The 24,339-nt window shown below is 43.2% G+C and overlaps 1 protein-coding gene across 1 annotated transcript in view; it reads right to left on the reverse strand.

Annotated features, from left to right (window-relative positions):
* ZGRF1 (zinc finger GRF-type containing 1) overlaps positions 1–24,339 on the reverse strand; it is a 63,729-nt gene that overhangs the window by 29,514 nt on the left and 9,876 nt on the right. The window contains exons 7-16 of the mRNA XM_066573841.1: positions 15,724–15,851; positions 12,270–12,317; positions 11,384–11,545; positions 8,839–8,923; positions 7,345–7,439; positions 6,969–7,104; positions 5,114–5,586; positions 4,571–4,709; positions 2,725–2,906; positions 1,013–1,209 (exon numbers count right to left, since the gene is read on the reverse strand). Coding sequence (XP_066429938.1) covers positions 1,013–1,209; positions 2,725–2,906; positions 4,571–4,709; positions 5,114–5,586; positions 6,969–7,104; positions 7,345–7,439; positions 8,839–8,923; positions 11,384–11,545; positions 12,270–12,317; positions 15,724–15,851 — 1,645 coding nt within the window. The remainder of the gene's footprint in view (positions 1–1,012; positions 1,210–2,724; positions 2,907–4,570; positions 4,710–5,113; positions 5,587–6,968; positions 7,105–7,344; positions 7,440–8,838; positions 8,924–11,383; positions 11,546–12,269; positions 12,318–15,723; positions 15,852–24,339) is intronic.

Below are 24,339 nucleotides of genomic sequence, written 5' to 3' on the forward strand. Positions count from 1 at the left end.
TATAGGCTGAATTAATGTATAAATGCACCAGTTTGATAAACTCCCATTTCCTTGATCCTCTCTTCTATGTCGCATTGTGAGGGTTTGTGTTGTTTTTCCCCCTGTTAAAGGGGTTGTCTCGCGAAATCAAGTGGGGTTATACACTTCTGTATGGCCATATTAATGCACTTTGTAATATACATCGTGCATTAAATATGAGCCATACAGAAGTTATTCACTTACCTGCTCCGTTGCTGGCGTCCCCGTCTCTATGGCTCCGTCTAATTTCGCTGGCTTCTTGCTTTTTTAGACGCGCTTGCGCTGTGCGGTCTTCTGCCTGGTGAATGGGGCCGCTCGTGCGGGAGAGCTGCTCACCGCGTCGTCATCGTAGCTCCGCCCCGTCACGTGTGCCAATTCCAGCCAATCAGGAGGCTGGAATCGGCAATGGAACGCAAAGAAGGAGAAGAAAATCCACAGTGCACCATGGGAGAAGACCCGTGGTCCACCGTGGGAGAAGACCAGCGGCGCCATCTTTAAAAGAAGAATAGAAGAAGCTGCAGAACGCTGATGCAGGTAAGTGCAATGTGCTTTTTAAAAACTAACCTATGCTTTCTTTTTAACAGGGCAGAATGCAGGGGTAAGTGAAAAATTTTTTTTCGCTTTCGCCGCGAGACAACCCCTTTAAGTCCAGACTCCTCGGTTAGGAGATTTTACCTTTGTTTTGTACTACATAAACAGTAATGGAAACAATATCTGAAAGCTGAGAGTTTATTTTCATAAACCTGGTTACAATGCCTTCACTTATTGTATGCTCTAATGTTTCTTCTCCGTGCATTGGACTGTATCACTGATAATGCTCTGATACATTGTATGTTTTGGGCTTCCGTTTAATAAGTGTTTCTTTAAAACAGAACAAAAAAAATTACAGATATTATAATACAATTTCCAATGGGATTTTCCTAATCTCTAAGACCTGATGGGAATGTTTGACTCAGAAGCTAATGCATTACTAAAATGGCCAATTAGCACATACCTAATAATGAGCTGGCTCTCCTCATACAGGCCTATGCTCTGACATCTCATGTAGTTGGACAGACTTTTCATATCTGCTATGACCATTCTGGATTCATGTCTGTCCCTCTCTGTAGGTGTCCCCTTCACTTCATGCAGCCATTTAAAGAACTTACATTGACTGGCTTTGGGTGCATCGCAGGCATAAAAGAAGCGACCCTAATATAGACAGGCAATATAAGTGTTAGCACCTCAACGTTTTTTATAAAAATATATGTAAAGATCTTTTCTCTTAGGATGTAGTGAACATGAAAGAAATAATTAGAAACAAACACATTAAATCTTACCTCACCCCGCTCCATCGTCGGACCTCTGCTTCCAACTGAGAGTGACCTGACTCCAGCCACGGGCCACGTTGCATCTCCATGAAGACGCAACTACACCTGCCTTATATCATGTTGCAAACAGAATGCCTGCCGTGGGGAGTACTCTGGGTCTCTCAGCTTAGAGATCTTGCTGGGAAAGTCTATACCTCCTTTTAGTGATTAAGGCTATGTTCACAGGGCATTAGGCCTCATTCTGACAGGCGCATGGTTGCTGCATATTAAGCAGTAAATATACATGTAGAATGTGTATTTACTGTGTATTTTAAACACTTCCACCCTACGATGCGCATAATACGCACTAAAGTAGGATATGTTGCATTTTTCATGTGCGTAAGAAAAACGCAGGTCTGAATGGCCCAAAGTTAGGGCTAATGCCCATGGCCGGATTTCTGCCGTGTTTTACTTGGCGAAAATCCGCGGAATTATGAGGCAGCTATTAAGTTCTACTGAACCTAATAGCTCAAATGTTCACGCTGCAGAATTCCACCAGGGAATTCCGCAGCATGCTTAACTGCTGCGGAAATACGCGCGGCGGCTTCCATTGTAGCACAACGTAAGTATCGTGTGAATACGCGTCCCCGCCCTACCACAGCCGACTGCATCATGCGCTGTATTGCGCATGCGAGCTGCCTCGAGGGACACGAATATGGTGCCGGCTCCTGGGAGGGAAGTATGGAGTTTGGGGGGGGGGGCGTGGCAGACTCTAGTATTTTGCTAGCGGAGTCCGCCACGGCCGTGGGCATGAGGCCTACCTAAACCACTGATTTTTAGCACCCTGTATTACACACAGCAAACATACGCTTGTCTGAGTCAGCCCTTACTCTGTGTCAATTTCTTGCAATGTGGATTTTGATGAAAATCTGTGTCAGAAGTATCTTCATGGCTGCTGCGGAGATCTGATGTTGATTTTCATGCGATGCAGGCAAAAATTCACAAGCCAAATCTGAGTTAAGAAGAGGCATATCTCTTTTTTTGTGCACACAGCTTTCAAATCTACATGTGCAAGAAATTCCTGCCATAGTGTATATTCCCATTAAAACCAATGGGGCACTTCAGGATGCAGACTTCGAATCGGCTTGGATTCCATATCAAATTACGTCAAAAACGCTGTGTGGACACACCCTGTTTGCTTCTAGAAAAGCAGGTTGACAACCACCACTGCTCCTCGATAATTGTTAACCCCTTTGTGATGTGTTATTACGGCCATTTTCTGTTGTCACTTGAAAGCAGAAACAAACTCAACAAATGTGTCAAATACTGATATTTACTGGCAGTTGTCTGAGCTTAGGTAGAACTGATCTTTAACATAATCTATACTCCTAATTCAATCCAATAAGCATCACTTTACCTTGTTTGGGCCTTCTTTTCTGACCATTACAAGTTTAGCTGGCTGTTGGTGTAGACAGAGGGGAGCAGCATTATCTTTCCGATGTGTCTCCTCTCCGTGTGAAGTGTAGAAAGAAATGTCAACTTTGGAGAAAGCTTTGTGTAGTCGCTGTGAGAGTTCGTACATTATTACATTTAAATGTTCTGCATAGAAAAAGGAAAAATATTATTGCTAATTTAAAACTTTTACCCTTTTGCAAAAAAAATGGGCTAGGAGCAGGAAATGTATTATTCTGATAAAATAGTCATTACTCCCCCACTAAATGCCCTATGGCTTCAGCAGCAATGCTCCCTGTCGGACCTACAGAGCTGATGTCACGTACATGTTGTACAGGTAGGCCTCACTTATTGCCCACTTTGGTCACCTGAACGATGTACATGACATCATGGCATAACGTCATCACTGCAGGACTTTATTGTGATATTTTCTAAATATATACATGTGTGTGTGTGTTTGTGTGTTTGTGTCTGTAATAGTATTTATCACACTGTGACAGCATGCGGAACAACAGAATTGGTGCACTTTATTTTTGTGGCTTGTGAACTCATTTAGGTTATTATTTGCAACAGTGTGGACACAAAGTTCCAAATGTAACAGTGACACCTGCAGGTCATACTAAGGTACAACAAATGTCCACAGAGGAAAACAACATTTTGATGTTGCATTTGAAAAGCAGATAGACAGCACCAGCCCCCTCTTCTACAAACAGTGAGCACCAGAGCCCCCTCATGCTTAGAACTGGTGGGAATCCCTCTGGTCAGATCTCGCCAATCACAATTAATGTCATTTTCTAATGTAAAGGTCATATAAGTTAATAGTGCATATCTTGGCTTACTTATGAAACCCACTGCCAATTATAGTCCAATTTTATTTCTAAAGATGGACAGAAATGTGGAACTATCAGCCTTAAAGGGATTTTATGGTTTCAGTAAATAACACATATTCAATATATGAAGTCCTCAAGGCTTGCAAATTCTTTGCTTGCAATAATTCAATGAGAATCTTCATGGTTTATGTTCAGAGGATGCAAATCTGCCCTGGTCATGTGATGGGCACATAGATGAACAATTCATTGAAAGACACAGCTGAGATAATAATATACATACATGCGAGACCATCACATGACCAGGACAGATTTGTATCCCTTGGGGGTAAGCAAGCAGAGGACTTTAGGAATCAATACAGAAAATATATCTTTCCCCAATATGATTAACAAACATTTTTTGTTGTAACAAGAATATCCTCTTTAGTATATAAGGCCTCGTGCCCATGGCCGTGTCGGACTCCGCCAGCGGAATATCGCAGCGGAGTCTGACATGGCGCCCACTAAAGACGCCATACTCACCTCTTGGATCCGCTGCGCGAGTTCTGTCTGGCGAGCCGGCATGCATGTCCAGTTCAGCGCATGACGTGCCAGCAGTGGGCGATGACACATAATCACAAGGTGTCTCCTCTCCGCGTGAAGTGATACTTCCCTGTGCTCACAGCGGAAGTATCGCGTGACGGCCGGCTTCCATTGACTACAATGGAAGCTGGCCGCACGTTTTTCTACAGCAATAAGAACATGCCGCAGTTTGTTTCACGCTATGGAATTCCGCGGTAGAATTCCACAGCGTGAATATTGCGCTATTAGGTTCAATAGAAGCTAATGGCTACGGAATAACGCCACAGATTTTCGCCGCGTTTCACGCATCAGAAATCCGTCTGTGGGCATTAGCCCTAACTGACCGTACATCCAGTTTCTAAACAGAATTTATATCTTAGGTACAATATGCCAAATACGTAAACGACAAAATCCTTCACCCACCTGCAAGGCAAGCGCTGAAGACCTGCTTGTAATGTGCCGACGACTTGAAGAAAGCTGGAATATATACTTCTCTTTTAGGAACTGATGAAGATAGAACGGTCTGCCTGCATGGAAATCCAAGTTCACAGGACAGCAAAATCTACAGTAATAAGGATATATATTCAAGGCAGCATTAACATAAGCAGAACATGAAAAGACATTAATATTACTTATGGATTTATTTGACAATATAGAAAAGTGTGTTCAACTACTTTTCTATGCAGAGGCATCCCACAAACAAATTGGCGTCATATGCCAGTGTGGATACAGAGGTGCAAGTCAAAGCCTTCTGTTGAAGGAATATACCAGGCAGTACTCCTCACATATACGTCTAACGGAAGGCCCAGACAAGATGTCTACAGAGCATAACATAAACTATACTGTAATGACGGCATATAGGTTGTATGTATATACAGTAAGTCATATTTCACTGAACTAATAAATCTTATTTTCCTCCCTAAGAAGCAATGAAATGATAAATGTTGCTGTTCTGGGGATGCAGACCTGCTCATCTCCTGAGTCTTGTGAATGAAGACTCTTTTTCCTTACAAGAGGCTTGAGAAGATGAGATGGGGTAAGGATTTTAGCAAGGTTCTGACCTCCTGATCCAGTATCATTACATTTATGGAAGCCAAGTCTATCTTTTAAACCGGCAAGATCAGATGAAGCATTCGGTTCCATATCATTATTCAGTATTCCATCTGTTTCATTCTGCCTTTTAAATACAGTTTGTGGACAAAAATCACTGTCGTCTTTGCCTTCATCTTGTGAATTTCCAGAAGAAATAGTCTGATACACGGTCCATTTGCTTGGCTGTATTTCTGGAGACACAACGCTTCTGCCATTCCTTAATGAGAAGGTACCAGGCGTCGCGGCTTTAGGGGTGCTGTGTGCAGCATCGCCCACCTCATACTTTGCTGTCAATTCTTTCACAACTCTGGATTGGACGTTGGACATTTTAGTGGAGTCCAAAAAATCTAAGGGTGAAAAAAATATAAATATACTGTATTCTGTTTTTTTTTACAGTAATCTTAACTGTAAGTGCAAGATATCAAAAGAGATGAGGTGTAAGTGAAAAAGTTGGCAACCTGTAAAGATATTAAGGTGGATGAGAAAGGAGGGAAATGAACACCAAGACACTAGCAATTAGTTTCAGTGCGTCTTTACAGATAAACCTAGAACATTCTACGGCTCAGACGTATATCATCTTCCAATTGAATTCCCAAACATCCTGTTCATCACGGTACTTTGTGTGTTGGAATAGTAATTATTCTCTCTCTACACTGCAATGGCATTACTGGCTGGTATGTGGTAGTATTGCTATGCAATCCCAAGCATTATATTAGTATTTTCTTATCATTCACTTCACTGCTTTTATCTTATTTGCTCTAATTGTGGTTCAGTTATGAGGCCACACATTTTTAGTGTTTGTACAGGCCATGCACCCGACAACCATTCACATCACATATTCACACTTATACACCTGCATCTCCTCCACCTTCGGTTGATTAATATTTTTCTGAGGCATGTTACTATTACTAGTATCCATGCTTGATGTTCCTGTTTTTTGCATCTTTCTGGCCTCCATATTCTTTGGCCTGGACCGCTGCATGACCATTCTTGAAGTGGCATGTAATTTCCGGTCATGTAGTGCTCCATGTCAAACACATGACTGACTATGTGCGACGCTAAAATCATTCTTCCACATATGCGGACTGTTTTACTAATGAAGGTAACATCCTTATTGGCTTTAGGCAGGTTGAGATTGCCCCATTGATGAATCCAGAATAGCAATCTCCTTTTGTCCCAAAAAAGGGAATGGAGAGGTGGATACACATGCGTGCCATCGCTCCATTCATATGAGACACTTGGGTGCACCAGTCTGGGGATCACTAGTAGCCAGAGATGTACTGATTAGACATTTACCCCATATCCTCTGCATAGGGAATAAATGTCTTTAATGAGAAAACCCCTTTAGGCTGCGTTCATGCATCACAGAAATGCTGCAGATTTGTTGCAGTATTTCTGCAGCAAAACCGCAGGTTAGACACCAGTACAGTTACAGCAGAAACACTGCTGTTTTTTTCCCTCTACATGTGAAGAGGATTTGCTTTAATCCTGTCCACTTCAATAGTAAATGTTTCCGCTGTGGTTTTTCCGTTTCTGCTGCGGAAAAACAATAGCATTTTTGCAATGTGTGAAGGGAACCCTTAAATGGTGCTACTAATAAATACAACCCATCCTGCAAAAGACAAGATCTCCTTGTCAACGGAGGGCTATGTCAACTGCAAAGCAAGAAAGTTATGGCTCTTTGATGGAAAAAGGGACAAAGAAAAAACAAACACTGCCTGCGTTGTACCTCTGTAAGGAAGGAAGCTCGTACAATTGTGTTCCAGTGAAGCTGCGGAGTCATGTAACTGGACTGCAGAGGTCTCAGGCACGGTGCCCTGTCCAAGTTGTACGTTTTCAGATGGTTTCTGTGTTGGCGTTTTCACCTAAACAGAAGCAAAAACAGATAACCAAGAAAATGTAAAACAATCATCCGGAACTTTTTCTACCAACACCAATAAGAGAATATTTTTCCCAGATTTGTATCCTATTCTATTGGCGTGGTACAAAAATAAAAATTCCCTTACATGGAAGCCCTCTATTTTATACTATAGAGGATGCTCATGGCATAAACAGTAATTAAACAAAAAAACACAAAAGTATGTTACTGAGCAAAGCCTACTGACCTCATTAGATTTGCTTGATGACCATTGTGACAATTCCCAATCACAGTCTGATTCTGGAATGCTCCACTGAGGTTTGCAACTCTGCATGGAATCAACTATGGGTAAAACAATGTAAGAGAAGTGCTAGCATTGTGTGCAAATTCTATGCATTAATATATGTATATACAATATGTTTAATTATCCACAGGAAAACCAATAAATTTGCAAGTGACAACAGCCATAATACCTGGGATCCACATGCTTCTACAGAACACATGTAGCCCTATTTCTGCTACATCGGAGTTTTCATCACATCCTTGTCTGTTCTGCCTTTTTCAGTGGTATTGATTCCTCAAATATACCACTCAAATATTATTGGGTTCATTTCTGGAGAGTTGCTAATAAATATCTGCCATATGCCACCTGCGCACGGCTGGATTTGCATTGTGGAACCCGGAGGGGTATTTCACAACAAATACCTGTCATATCATACTATGAAAAAGCGTTTTTTCCTGCCCACAAAGCGAAATTATTTGCAATTTTCCACGAACCGGGGGAAAAAAAAAAACGCAGCATGCTCTATTTGAAGGCGGATTCCATGTGAACAGCTTCCATTGAAGTCAATGGAAGCAGTCTGACCCATGGCCCTTCCGCAATCATCATTGTGGAAGGGTCGCGGGATCCGCATCATCGCCCAGCGATGGCGCAACATTATCTGTACTTTGCTTTTCCCCCGGCCGGCACATCCACAGTACAGATAAGAAGAATCCGGACAGGTACTTGGGGTCACCGGACGGGCACAAGGTCAGATTCCGCTGCGAGACCCCACATGCGGAATCTGACCCGGTTGTGTGCAGCCGGCGTTATTATAGAATTGGATGGGGTTAGAATTTGGACATCATCAACAATTATTGAAAAAACACTGAGTCACAAAATCTGCGTTGTGTAAAATGGGCTTGTATTTAGCCTTAAATGTAAAAGGTGCTAAAAAATACCAATCTATTCTATTTTCAAGTACAGCATCAGGACTCATTCACACGGGCGTATATACCGTGCTGAATCCCTATTGATTTGCATTGGGGTATTCTGACAAGTGCATTTTTCACGCAATTTTTGATCGCATGACAAAAAAAAACAAAAAACAAAAGCAGCATGTCCTATTTTGTGCATATTACACACTGAATAGCCAATTGAAGTGACTGCGAATACGTAAGCATACAGTGAATACGCACGATACGGGTACATTTACTGCGTATGTAAGCACACAATCAATGAGATCTGGTTGTGATCTTTTTGCGCACATAAATACGCAGTGATTGCACGCCCAAAAGAAATTGAAGAAATGTTCAAAATCCGCAATAAATAAGCAGAGTTTGAGTCCGTGAATTCGCAGACTGAAAACTGCATCCGCCCGTGTGAATGAGCCTTCAGGCAGACAACTATAACTTCACATCCACAATGGCGCGGTCACCACAAGATGCTCGTTAGGGTTGTAAATATTCTCCAACGAATTACCGTCATAAAGAACTGCACTGGATCCAGGCTCAGAGCTAACATCCGCTGTCGAGAATGGTTCCTCCCAGGCAGTCTTGGGGGACGCCTAAGAAAAAATATTATTAAAATATTCTTGCTCATTTTAACTATGTATGTGTTAGACCGCTGTAGAACTGCAGGTAAATGAATAAGCATCATTTGGTCTTATGGTCTATAAATGAATTCAACCAGTATGTAGCTTTTAGGGCTCCTTCACACGGGCGATCGCGATATCGCTGCGAGAAAATTGAGAAAAAAAATCTTAATTTTGCTCATGAGATGTCTGAGCGTTAGCAATGCTTTTTCTTGCAAAAACATCGCTGCCGCCTGTGATTTTCGCATGCGTTTTTCTCGCGATAGACAATAGGAGATTCTAATATTAAAAACGCATTGCACGAAAATAGCAAGTTTGTGCTTTGTGATGTGATGAAAAGCAGGCTCCATATTGAAATATGGGAGATTTAACACAGAAAGATAGAGCATGCTGCGATTTTTTTAACGCACATCATATGACTGAAAACATTGCAAATCGGAATGAAACCATTGAAAATCATTGGTTTCATAATTCTGCGCCTTCACTCACTCTCGCATCGCGTGATTGTATCACAAGTGTGAAGGAGCCCTTAGAGCATTAAAACCAAACTGTTTTTAGCCTATGTATTTTGCTTGTCTAGTAACTACGCTTCTCCTTGTACTTTCGAAAAAAGCACCCATCAATCGTGTTGGGTCCTGAATCAGGAAAAACACTCTTAAAAAAAAACAAAAAAAAAACTGCCATACCTACCACATGTAATTACGATTATTGTGAGCCAATGACTGAATAACGAATGAGGATCGGTCACTTTTCATTTGTCGTTTATTTCACTCATTCAAACGAGAATCGGCTCGTCTAAAAGGAGCATCATTTCTGTTCTTGTGGGGGCCCATGGCAAACTTGGTTGAGCAGATTATATAGCATACCAACCCCACCTGCTCAGCATAAAGGCCTAATGAGAACGCCTGTGACGTAGCACTCTGATATAAGAGGCGCTCCTGCAGTGGACAGTGTACATTACAGACTACCATTTAGCGCCATATTCCAGTTCACGTGGTAGAGTACCAAGTGCCATATATCACACTGTGTTCTCCACTAGCAGCACTGAAACACTGGGGAAATAGGCCTGATATACAACATCCGCTGGAGCACGGATATATACAACGGTATTAAAACATGATGCTATATATGCCACAATAGGAATATGTCACTTTTTTTTTTTAAGAGTCTGTCAGCTCCTTTGAGCCTCATAATTTAAACTTACAGGCTCATAGGAGCGGACTTGTCGAGTCCAGGTAGGTGACTCTCATACTTACCCTTCCCATCACTCCCCTCTATCAGCTGTCATAGCCACCGCTGAATGCATCCTGGGGACTATTTGTGTATACGCATAGAATGAGAGGAGTATCGGTCATGCTATGCATACGTACAACTAGTCCGCCGGATGGTGGCTTTGACAGCTGATAGAGGGGACCAGCAGGGAAGGTAAATATAACACTCACCTCCCCAGACTTAGCGTGTCAACTCTATGAACTCATGAATTTAGTTTATGGGGCTCAACAGAGATGACAGATTCCCTTTAATTTTTTGGTGTCCATTTGCTTGAAATTGGGAAACACCATTAAGGCCTCCTTCACACGGGCGACAAAGTTGCGCGATTTTGTAGCATTGCTACAATGCTACAAATCGCATGTATGTGAAGCCCATGGTTTCCTATGGGTTCCTTCACATGAGATGTTTTGTAGCATGCTACAAAACGACACACAAACCTCGCAGGCCCGGCGCTATGCCCGTGACTCGCAAGGTTTTGTAGCCCATGTTTCCCTATGGAGCCTTCCTCTCTGTTGCATCGCATCACACGAAAACACGGTTTGCATGCGATGTGATGCAACTTTGACTGTAGCAGATGCTGCAAAGTCGCGTGATTTTGTAGCGTCACTTGCAAATTTGTAGCGCTATAAAATCGCTGTATTGCTGCGAGAAAATCGCAGCGATATCATATGGTGCAGCAATGCGATATCGCTGCGATTTTCTCGCAGCGATGTGGTGTCGCCCGTGTGAAGGAGGCCTAAAGGGTTTTCCAGCTTTAAAGTGATCATAACCTATCCACAGTATAGGTCATGAATAGTTGGTTGAGGGGGCTGCAGCCCATGACCCTCACTAATCAGCTGTCTGAGGGGCTGGTGTTTTAGTGCATGGAGCTGATGCATGTCAGAAGCAGACAGCTCCGCTATACTCCACAGTGACCCAGATTGATATTGCATACAAAATTTCCATTCAAGTCATCCCTGCCGATCAACTATTGATGACCTATTCCGATAGGTCGTCAAGATTTTAAAGTTGGAAAAGAAGTTTAAAAACATAATAAACATTTTTTGTTTAAAAACTTCAATCAAAAACTAGTTCAAGTATGTATATAAAAACAGAGGTAATTCTGTAATAGCAGTGGATTATGTTCTAGGTATTTAAAAACCCATCTACAAAATAATTTACCGGTAGGATGTCGCCCACAATAAAGCTACGGGTAGATGCAGTGTACGGACTTCTATCTGGAGGCCTGGTGCAGTCTAGCACTGGGGGGTGATGTCTGATTATGACCGCACTAGTGGCTGATCCCTTCACTCTGTGGCCTTGGAACTCGACAGGCTGGGCCGTCTAATGAAGTGACATTACACTACGATTATTCAGGACACTCACTTGTAAAATATAGAGATCAAAGACAGCATTTAATTCCTAACTAGAGATGAGCGAGCACGCTCGTTTAAGGCTAATGCTCGATCGAGTATCGCTATAGCCGAATAACTGCTTACTCGATCGAGCAGCATGCAGGGGAGGGGGGGGGGGGGGGGGCGCAGGGGGGCCGGAGGGGAGAGAGCTCTCTCTGTCTCCCCCCCGGCTTCCCCGCATGCTGCTCGATCGATTAAGCAGTTACTCGGCTATAGCGATTATCGATCAAGCAGCAGCTTAAACAAGTGTGCTCACTCATCTCTATTCCTACGGTAACCACTAAAAAAAAACAAAACAGATCAGTAAAAACATGCAGATAGTGCTTGTATGAAGTAAAGCTCTTAACGTTGCTCAGGCTCTGCTCAGCTTGTATTTTGTGAACATGCTTGGTATACGAGCTCCTGGCACATGCTCAACATAGCTATAGGCCTCCATTCACCTGAAAGAGACCAAAAGAGTGCCCTTCTGCCCAAAATATGCCAGCAAACTCTTTTTTTAACGTCATCGTACAGAGAACATAGTCGACAACACTTTTCCATGCAGTGGCATCCAATAAAAAAAAATGTATACAAGTTCGGTATATTTGTTTTTTGCATGGAAGACTATGAGCAACACACGCCAGTGTATGCCTATATAGAAGTACTGTACTTACCTGATAGGGTATGGTTACATCAGAAGGCTTTTGCAATACAAGTGGCAACTAAAAGTATAACATATAGGGCTCAATTAGATAAAGAGAGAATAGATGTCAGCAGATCCTGTCAATTTAGGTAGCAAGTTTCCACCAGCAATAAAGGGGTATTCCAGGCTTTTACAACTGATGACCTATCCTTTGGATAAGTCATCAGTAGTTGATCGATGGGGATCTGCCACAGCGCTCAACCATTCATTGAATTCAATGAATGGCCGAGCGCTGCCTGTGATTGGCTAAGAACTCAGCCAATTAGATACAGCCCTTTCAGCAGGTCCCTTTAAATCCCCACCTGCTGAAAAAACCTCACAGGAGTGCAGGGGGAACCAGCAGGAGGAAGCACCTGAGCACCGGCAGCGTCAGAGAGGTGAGTATATATTTGTTTTACTACACTTAGGGATGATTTTTCAGGGAAGGGCTCATATTTAAAGCCCTTCCCCGAAAATCGCTGCAGGGGTTGCCAGCAGCCTTTGCTTTCAATGGGGCCACCGGCAGCAGCCGCGGCCCCGTTAAAGGCAATGGGCACGAACCTGCATTTATGCGTATTTTTGCACATACGTGGACGAGAGGTTTTGTGCGCACACGATCGTGTGAATGCACCCTTATGGATTTTTCTCCTGCGGAGCTATCCCAAGTCCTGCAGGATCTGAAACTTGGGAAAAGCCCTGGCACGGACTGGTTTACACCAAGATTTTATAAAACTTTCGGATCCCAACTTTCAGAAATCATGCTGACAGCGTTTAACGCGGTCTCTCGGGGGGTGCCCATTCCCCCCTCAGGCACTGCAGGCTAATATTATAGTGATCCTGAAGCCAGGAAAAGACCCACTTTTGTGCCAAAGTTACAGACCCATTTCCCTCATAAATAGTGACCTTAAAATATTTTCAAAAATCCTGGCTAATACATTAAACCCCCACATTCCATCCCTTATCCATGTAGATCAAGTTGGATTTGTCCCCGGCAGAGAGGCCAGGGACAATACGATCAAAACTATATCCCTGATCAATAAAGCCCGAGAATTCGCGTCCCCATGTGCCTCCTCGCGATAGATGCCGAGAAGGCATTTGACAGGGTCAAGTGGTCCTTTTTGGAACAGGTGCTGAAGGAGGTGGGTCTGGGTCCGAAGATCCTTTCCTGGATAATGTCCCTATATAGTTCACCTTCGGCTCGCATCAGAGTCAACGGCCTACTGTCCGCGCCCTTCCAGATTTGGAACGGCACCAGACAGGGCTGCCCCCTCTCTCCCCTCCTGTACATATTGGCGATGGAGCCTCTGGCGTCGGCTCTGAGGGGAAACCCTGCCATACAAGGGATCTCAGGGAATAGCGTAGAATACAAAATCTCTATCTTCGCGGACGACCTACTATTATACGTCACGAACCCTGACACGTCGCTTCCAGAAATTATAAAAGACCTAACTAATTACAGGACGCTTAGCAACTTCAAAATAAACCCATCAGATACTTTCGACCTAAACTATAGACCTTTGCTGTCCATATTTGAATCAGAATTAGACGGATGGTCGAAGTTGCTCCTTTCGTGGTTCGGCAGGATAAATTCTCTAAAGATGAATATCCTCCCAAGAATCCTATACGTTTTCCAAACAGTGCCCTATGATATCCCTAAAAGTTTCTTTACCATGTTACAGAGGGCTTCAGTAAGGTTTGTTGGAGAGGCCTCACGCCGATCTACAAGCTACAAGACTTTATCCCGACCTACGTTGGCTGGAGGAGCAGGCTTGCCAGATCTCGAATTATACCATAAGGCAGCAATAGGGAAATGCATCCTAGACATAATGCACTACTCAGACACACAAGCGTGGGTGTCCCTAGAAATTGAACAGAACAACATAAACTTGGGAGGAGCTTTCTGGGTCCCAGGAAAAGTAGACAGGGGAGGGCAGGGGGCATCCCCCCTCGCAATACACTTGTTGGGGGCGTGGAGGCGCGTAACTAAGAGTGGAAAGATGACAAATATACCCAGCCCCCTAACTCCACTCACAGGAAACCCCCAATTACATGCCACACGGGCAACATCGAAGCTTTCAATCCTCCCAGACAGACCTAGGCCTCAAGTACGAGAGGTTTGGGGAACGAGAGGCATGCGTCCAATGAGCGACCTTGTCGGGGGAAACAGACTGAAACCGGGAGCCTGGCTGCAATATTTCCAGATAAGGAACTACCTAGGCTCGTTCAGGGACTTGAGGCTGCTTAGTGCAGCTCTCACTCCATTCGAGAAGTTGTGCGTTGCATCCTCCGCCCCACCTCACACGACATCTCTGCTGTACGGATTGCTGCTCGACGAGCGGACGGGGGAGACTCGCTTGCCGTGGGAGGCGAGATGGGAAGAAACACTCGACAGGCGGTTTTCCGGGGAGCTCTGGAGTAGGTCCTACCTGTTAGCTCATAAGATGTCTATTTCAACCATGGCGCAAGAACTCAACTACAAAATTATCACACAATGGTACAGAACCCCAGACAGACTCCACAGAATCTTCCCTGAAATCACAGATGTATGTTGGAGGTGCTGTGCAGAGGTGGGAACTATGCTATATGTCTGGTGGTCATGCCCGTTAATAGCCCCTCTATGGGGGGACATCGCTAGGGTACATGGAAAGGTGAGCTTGACTCCTGTTGCTTTGACTCCTGAGATCGCCCTCCTCTCCATGGTGCCAGGCCCTATATCTAGGGTCAAGAAAGGACTCCTTAGACACTTCATCATGGCTATGCGCCACATCATCTCGCAGCACTGGAGACAGAGGGGGGCGATCCCGAGGACGGCATGGGTGGAGGCTGTAGATCACATTAAATACATGGAAGATCTACGAAGCTCAGAGTCCGAGCCTAACCGGGCGCCAGACGATACACGTGACATATGGACGTCCTGGGTGAACTTCAAGAATTCACCATCTTTCCTTAGGTGGCTTACCGATGGATCCACATAGAGAGGGATGGGGATCCCTCGCAGTAGTTGAGTGGGGCCGCCGCTTACTCCCCTACTCTTCCTCGCCCCATCCAACAATTCTTTGTCCAGAGACAGGTGAAAGCCTAACTTTTCCTTTCCCTTCTTTCCCCTTCCCTCTCTTTTCCTTTCTTCTTACTTGGCTTTACTGTGCTGTCGTTTTGTCTCTCTTTATTGTTATGCATAAAAATTTATTCTGCACGTGATTTAGCTAACTATATTCAGAAATGTTATGCAGATTGGAAAATCAATAAACAAATTTTGAAAGAATGCACCCTTATAGTCAGGATCGGCAGTCCGGTCCTGTACTGACAGCAGGCTGAACGATCAGCTGATCAACGGGGATCCTGAGTGACAGATCTCCGTCAATCAACTACTGATGTCCTATCCAGAGGATAAAAGCCAGAGGTAAAAGCCTGGAATACTATGATACACATAACACAGTAACATTTACCAGAGTTTGGGAGACGGGTGGAGTGCTGCACGGGATAGTCATAACTGGTGACAAAGGGGGGTCTGCGATGACTGAAGGAGCTGCCTGGTAGTCCTCACTGGCTGTCAGCGGCGTCTCCCTGTGAAGAGCTGTGCAATACATTTGGTCTCAGATTCAAATGAAGCTTTCTGATGTACATTAATCGAACATATATGGGTAGAGTCATAATATTTTAGCAGAGCACATCAAATATTTCCATTCTTTCCAGACAAGTTACTATTCTGTTATATAGAAGACTGTATGTACTTTAGGCTGTATTTACCAACCCCAGGTTGCAGTTTGCACATGCACTAATGGCTACTAAAGGGGCAGTTTCTACATTATAACTCGGGAGAAATGTCTAATTTATTTAAAGAGACTGTCAGCTACTTTTAACCCTATGAACTAAGCTTATGTGCTGAATATAAGTGACCCGCTGAGTCCAGGGGTGTAAGTGTTAAACTCACCTTCTCTGTCAATCTATCGGTGCGAGCGCTAAAAGCTAAGTCTATAGGGCTAATAGTAGTGGACAGAGTATCTTTAAACTGGCCATAGACTCAAAGGGGTTTTCCTAGAGGATAAGCCATCAATATCTCATCTTAGGGGCCTGACTCCTGGTAACCCCACCGATCAGCTTCATGGTTTACTAGATACAATGTAATACAATTGGTAGTATGTCTGCCATTGACTACAGCTACAGTGAGCTGCTCTACCGGGTCAGTCTCTACACAATGTAACACTGTGTATCATAAACCATGACCGAACTGTCAGTATGAGCAGCTGAACAGGGACCCCCTTACTGTGCAACATATGGGGGTCTCACACAGTGAAAAAGTGGAGGGCTATGTAACGGAGCATCTTTTCATTGTCAGGGGAATCACAAGGGCTTTTTATTTTTTGTAAACCCTGGTAATTGGAAAGCCTTTTTATTCTTAAAGGGCCACTTGAGTGTTTTGGGTTTTTTTGCATTCATAACGTAGCTGGCACCCAGTATAAGGCAGCCAATGCAGAAAAAGGGAGAAAATCCCTGCACTCCTTTGCAATTTGGATAATGCAGAAAAATGTAAAGCCATTGATGATAATGACTTACTTTGTAAAGAAGCCCTATAGAAACACAGGACTCCTCTGAATCCAGGTACGTCCTCCGTGAACCAGGAAGAGTCCTGGAGGTTTTCAGTTTTAACTAGTTTATTGTTAAACACACATATGTAGACAAAGATGGGTGGAGAGGCTGAGCCAATAGAGAGCAACGCGTTTTGGAGCTAACCTTGCTCCTTTTTTAAGCACAAATCTGGTCTTAGCTGTTAAGAGTGAAGTCAGCTAGTGTGACCTTGGTTAGTTATTTCTCTATATCCGAAACGCCTGACCTCTTCCTTCTTAGATGGTCATGTGATCTCAATTCTGATCCGTCTATGTGTTGCATTACTAGCCAGTTTGTCAGTCTGTGTGATGCTGTTCCATGAACCCTACAACAGTAACCACCCAGACTGGGACACAGACACTCCTATCACAGTTACCGATGATGATCAGCTCCTGTCACACAGTTATACTAGAGGAGCTCATCTGTATACTTATAGTCTTTAGCTTATTAATGTGAATATAGAAAACAGGTGATAATGGTAGTGTTGCAGAGACTGCACAGGCTGTATCTGGACATATGATGCTGTGCTGATGCATCCTGGGATTGTTGTGGAAGTAACACCCCAATAGTGTCTGATAAGCATCAGACATGAGGCTGCACTGCATGGAAATGATTATGATATACAGAAGAGAACTCCAGAGTGTGACAAGGAATCAGATGATTGGGATGTGTGGGGGGGGGGGGGGCAGGGATGGAAAAATGTATTGGCACGGGAGTGGCCCTTTAATGAATAAGAGAAATGAAAAAGGAGGGTGGAGCAAGACCCAGTGAGGGTAGTGGAATATTTATGGAGTACAAAGAGTTTTCAATGATTGAGTATTTTGAATGGTGGAGGTGCTGCCAACCAGATGACGCTCCACCAGTGTGGGCGTAAGTGTAGCGAAAAGGATGTGAAAAGAACTGGTATGGAGGCGCAACACTCTAAGCTACTAGAAGATGTAGATCAAAGTCCAATGTGTGATGGTGAAAGCACTTCTTTTTTATTTTTTATTATTTTTCAGAAATTAAAAACCAGCAATGGAATACGCGTTTCGGGGAAGAACCCCTTCGTCAGTTCGGCTGGATAGGACAACAGGATGCCTAGGGGTGACACGACTCCAAAGGTGTATAGAATGTGTCGGAGGTCCTGTGTGCAGGAGGACAGGGGAGAAAAAAAATGCTTTAACTCTTCCCCGAAACGCGTATTCCATTGCTGGTTTTTAATTTCTGAAAAATAATAAAAAATAAAAAAGAAGTGCTTTCACCATCACACATTGGACTTTGATCTACATCTTCTAGTAGCTTTAATGAATAAGAGCACTAAATCAAAAGGTACAGCCCTTAGAACCCCTTTAGGCTTCCTTCACACACTTGTTTTGTGGCGTTTTTTTACCCACAAAAAACACACACATAAAAGACCAACTTTTTGCTAAATGGCACTTTTTTTGCAAGTGTTCTTCAGGTGACATTTTTTATTCACACATTTCTAAAGTGCTTTTTTTCTGCTGATTTTTCTATCCTATGGAGAAGCCTATACAAAAACTGCAGAAAAAAATAAACCAACAACACGCTGTGATTGCAAAGAACAAACAACCAAAAAAGGTCACTAGTCCAAGAAACACCTGACACGTGAAAAAAGGGCAGTCAGTGTTTGTATTGCATTTAATATTTCCCTGTTGACTTCCAGATAACCGGGCTGTGGGGTGTTATTGGCTAAAAGCACTGTGTGTATATATTGTTCTTTGTAAGGCATATACAGCATATAATGTCAATACTAAAACAGAACCAATCAGCTGGAACTTACTCCATTATGTTACTGGGCAGACGGATATATGGGTTTATGGGGAAAGATACACTATAACTTCTATTTAATTTCTGTTTATTCTGAGGACAGATTAAAGAATAGCCCTTATGCTGCGTTTGGACGTAACGATTATCATTCAAATGAGCAAAAGTGAACGATAATCGTTCGGTTTAAACACGAGCCAACGATCAACAAGAATCCTGCACTTTTCGTTCGCCATTCAGTTTGAGCAGGACTAAAGCTCATTGTTGGCTCATTCGCTCATCGCTGCGTTTAACGCCTTAATGACATGGCCCCTTTTTTCTTTTATTTCCATTTTAGTTTTTTCCTCCTCCCTTTTTAAAAAAATCGTAACTCCTTTATTTATCCATCTACGTCGCTGTATGAGGGCTTGTTTTTTGCTTTCAATGGTACTATTTATTGTACCATATAATGTACTGAAAAACTTTTAAAAAATTCTAAGTGGGGAGAAAAAAAAACGACATTCCGCCATCTTTCGGTGCGTCCTATTTCTACGGCGTACAAACTGCAACAAAAATGACACAATAACTTTATTCTATGGGTCAGTGCGATTACTACGATACCAAACTTATATAGTTTTTTTTTTTTTCTGAACTACTTGTATTTTGTTAAAGATATTTAATTTTTAAAAATTATTTTCTGTGTCCATTTTCTGCGCAGAATAACTTTTTTCTTTTTTTGGCGACATAGTTGTGCGAGGGCTCATTTTGTGCGGCACGTCCTGTCATTTCCGTTGGTACCATTTTCGCATGCAATTGACTTTTTGATCACTTTTTATTACATTGTTTTCTCTGAGATGGGGATGGCTTGATAGGCAGTCTGCTAAGGCAGCCCTGAGGCCTTTCAGAAGGCCCCCGGCTGCCATGACACCTGCACGGCTCCCCCGATCTCACCGCGTGGGGGGGGGGGGGGGGGGGGGGAAACCATACGGGACCCCAGAACATCGTTTGGGGTATTTAAACGCCGCTGTCAGAATTGACAGCAGCATTTAAAGGGTTAATAGCTCTGCTACATGGTATATGCACACACACAGCTCTACTACACCTCACAAATCACACAGAGCTTGGCTCCTCCCACAGCAGTGACATCACCATAGGTCCTTCAGCCCACGGGATCTCTGTGGTGGTGGTAGGTCAGTGTGTTGTGCCAGGACTGCTGACTTCTGTAGGAAATTATAGTACCATTGTTTCTGGAGGCGCAATGCGCCACACAGCTCTGCTACATGGTAGATGCATTATGATCCCCACACATCACACACACAGCAGCTTGATGACCACTCAAGACAAACACAGCTTGGTTCCTCCCACAGTAGTGACATCACCACAGCTCCTTCAGCCCACTGGATCTCTGTGGTGATGGTAGGTCAGTGTGTTCTGTTAGGACTGCTGAGTTGTGTCTGAGATAACAGTTTAGTTTTATTCTCATTTTGTTATTTTTGCCCTCCCCTTTCAAGAGCCCTAACTGTGTTGTTCTTCTGTCAGTCAGACTCTGTGTTTTAGATACACTACCGTTCAAAAGTTTGGGGTCACCCAAACAATTTTGTGTTTTCCATGAAAAGTCACACTTATTCACCACCATGCGTTGTGAAATGAATAGAAAATAGAGTCAAGACATTGACAAGGTTAGAAATAATGATTTGTATTTGAAATAACATTGTTTTTACATCAAACTTTGCTTTCGTCAAAGAATCCTCCTTTTGCAGCAATTACAGCATTGCACACCTTTGACATTCTAGCTGTTAATTTGTTGAGGTAAGCTTGTGAAATTGCACGCCACGCTTCTAGAAGCATCTCCCACAAGTTGGATTGGTTGGATGGGCACTTCTGGCGTACCATACGGTCAAGCTGCTCCCACAACAGCTCAATGGGGTTCAGATCTGGTGACTGCGCTGGCCACTCCATTACCGATAGAATACCAGCTGCCTGCTTCTGCTGTAAATAGTTCTTGCACAATTTGGAGGTGTGTTTAGGGTCATTGTCCTGTTGTAGGATGAAATTGGTTCCAATCAAGCGCTGTCCACTGGGTATGGCATGGCGTTGCAAAATGGAGTGATAGCCTTCCTTATTCAGAATCCCTTTTACCCTGTACAAATCTCCCACCTTACCAGCACCAAAGCAACCCCAGACCATCACATTACCTCCACCATGCTTAACAGATGGCGTCAGGCATTCTTCCAGCATCTTTTCATTTGTTCTGCGTCTCACAAACGTTCTTCTTTGTGATCCAAACACCTCAAACTTGGATTCATCCGTCCACAACACTTTTTTCCAGTCTTCCTCTGTCCAATGTCTGTGTTCTTTTGCCCATCTTAATCTTTTTCTTTTATTGGCCAGTCTCAGATATGGCTTTTTCTTTGCCACTCTGCCCTGAAGCCCAAAATCCCGCAGCCGCCTCTTCACTGTAGATGTTGACACTGGTGTTTTGCGGGTACTATTTAATGAAGATGCCAGTTGGGTACCTGTGAGGCGTCTGTTTCTCAAACTAGAGACTCTAATGTGCTTATCTTCTTGCTTAGTTGTGCAACGCGGCCTCCCACTTCTTTTTCTACTCTGGTTAGAGCCTGTTTGTGCTGTCCTCTGAAGGGAGTAGTACACACCGTTGTAGGAAATCTTCAATTTCTTAGCATTTTCTCGCATGGAATAGCCTTCATTTCTAAGAACAAGAATAGATTGTCGAGTTTCAGATGAAAGTTCTCTTTTTCTGGCCATTTTGAGCGTTTAATTGACCCCACAAATGTGATGCTCCAGAAACTCAATCTGCTCACAGGAAGGTCAGTTGTGTAGCTTCTGTAACGAGCTAGACTGTTTTCAGATGTGTGAACATGATTGCACAAGGGTTTTCTAATCATCAATTAGCCTTCTGAGCCAATGAGCAAACACATTGTACCATTAGAACACTGGAGTGATAGTTGCTGGAAATGGGCCTCTATACACCTTTGTAGATATTGCACAAAAAACCAGACATTTGCAGCTAGAATAGTCATTTACCACATTAGCAATGTATAGAGTGCATTTGTTTAAAGTTAGGACTAGTTTAAAGTTATCTTCATTGAAAAGTACAGTGCTTTTCCTTCAAAAATAAGGACATTTCAATGTGACCCCAAACTTTTGAACGGTAGTGTATGTTGTTGGTGTCACCAGGGGCGGAGCGATGAGGTTACCAGGGGTGGAGCATAAGAATCACTCACACACATACATAGAGACAACTGGTCGTTAGTAGTTTGATTGAAAAGTACAGTTGTGTATGAATTTCACTCCGAGGTTTATATTATCCAGTTTGTGATCATGTTTTCTTGAACCTCAGTAGACCCAATCCATTCAGGATTACACTTAAAGAAGGGAGACTGTTTAAGGGAGACCGCCTTCCTGCTTGCTGATGCAAGCCAACCAAAGCGCACCCAGGCATTGGTCAGCTGTGTCTGTCCAGGAGAGGCCTGCTGACTATAGCATTCTACATTACTCTACTTTGGAGAGAATGCCGAACCGGCATGAGGACCTGGTTGTGACCGCAGTCAAAGGATTTCTAATGCAATCTGCTCATTTTGGTATACTGGAAGTAGTCCTTTACAGAGGTTTATTTACTTAAGGCTGGTACATAAATAGATACTAATGTATTACAGTCTTTAGACCCTTAACCCATTAGTGACCACCAATATTGTGCTTTAATCCAATGCAAGGGTCTTTTTACCACACTCACTGGCACTTGTCAACTGGCTCCAGGGCCGCACTCAGCTTTTCTACTGCCTAAAGGCCGGTTTCACATGGACAGGAATCGCAATGCACAAATTTCGCACGAATACGAAGCCCATTCTTTTGAATGTAATAATACACATGACCGACGCTGCAAAGAAAAAAATTGCGGCATGTTATATTTTCTCGCATTCCTTGGAACACATTGCCCATTGATTTCAATGGGAACTTAAATATATTGAATGGCTCTCGCATGCTGTGCGATGCAAGGTTTCGCATGAAAACCTTCTGATCCGCAAATGTGCGTGAAACTCACGAAAGAGGATCGGATCTTCACAGAACTGATGGAAGGCGTTTTTGCCTGTAAAGCTCCGCGCATCCATGGGCAAAACCCACAATGAGGAGTGCTATGATATCAGGCAGTGTTTCTCGGCCTGATATCGCAGTCGCCCGTGTGCAGTTAGCCTCCAAGGCCGATTCACACAGTATTTTAAGTCAATAAAATGCCACAGACTTATATTATCTAGAAGTCAACAAGGAAATATTAAATGCAAACACTGACTGCCCTTTTATTCACGTGTCAAGTGTTTCTTGGACTAGTGACCTTTGTTGTTGTCTGTTCTTTGCAATCGCAGCGTGTTGTTGAAGAAAAAAGCATGTTAAAAATGTGTAAATAAAAAATGCCACCTGAAAAACACTCAAAAAATGTGCGATGCATGAGAATTTTATTTTTTTTTTAAACCTCTGCATACTCTGTCTTTTTGCATTCCTTGGAATGCATCACCAATTGTTTTAAATGGGACAGTAAAACACATCAGAATAATGGGAAGCACTTGCTGAACCTCCACTGCGGATGGAAGTCGCGCCGGGGGATCGCTACTATAATGAAGTGATGGGAGGTATTTTTGCCTGAAAAATGCCTCGCACTGCCATGAAAATGCACGTTGGCGAGCACGATATTGGCCTGAGAAAGTGGACCCGATATTGTGCTCGTCGGTGTGTAGGTAGCCTGAGGATTAGTGTGTAGGATTATACCCGCACCCTTTAAAAAAAAAAAAAAAAGGCAAGCTGCAAAAAAATACAAACCCTTCAAATCCAGTGTAGATATGAAAAACCATCAGTAATTTGAAGTCATTTTCCTGTATCATATTTTCTGCAGAGCACTAAAATCCAAAATGTACTATGGGACACTGCTATAAAATGGAGAGGCTTGGGCAGCATGAACCTGGTGACAGGTTCCCTTTAAATAAAATGGGCGAGCCGTGCGGACCATCCACAGCACAGATAAAGAAAAAGAAAGGCAGGTACGTGTGGACGCGGCTGCTGCCAGGGCTGGATTCCACTGCAGGATTCTGCATGCGGAATCCGATCTGCCCGTGTGAGGCGGCCTGAGTGAACAGCCATTGTTTATTCTCCTTTTTTTTTTCCTCCCTGTTCCAATAGCTAGATCTTTTTTATTTTCCATCGACAAAACTACATAAGGGCTCATTCAGAGATCGGGAGCAAAGTCATAGAACCCGATGAGTGGACAAAGAACTGCACTTACGATTGTTCACCCCCAATCATTGGGCCATGAAGGAGGGCCTTTGGTGTAAATTAAAAAGCTGCAGATTTGTTGCAGAAATTTCTGCAACTGAAAAGGAGTTCTATTCAAATCAGGTTATTTTGACATCAAGCACATGGAAATAGTCCATGGGGGGAAAAAATCTCCCATTCAATGTCAGAGAAGTAGATATATGTAAATACCTGCTTCAAGTTGTTTTAACCAAAAGGAAGTATTAAAGACAGAGAAAGAAATTAAATACCATTTTTTTTGGTAATAAACTGTAAAAAAAAACAAAAACAAAAAAAACTGTATATGATTTTACATACTGTAACATTCTGATTGACTACAGTATTCATTTTCACTCATGTAATAGTGCAATAAATATTCTGCTACTACCAGGTCCCAATCCAGTCCTCAG

Source organism: Eleutherodactylus coqui, chromosome 7, assembly GCF_035609145.1.
Source record: "Eleutherodactylus coqui strain aEleCoq1 chromosome 7, aEleCoq1.hap1, whole genome shotgun sequence".
Classification (NCBI taxonomy): Eukaryota; Metazoa; Chordata; class Amphibia; order Anura; family Eleutherodactylidae; genus Eleutherodactylus; species Eleutherodactylus coqui.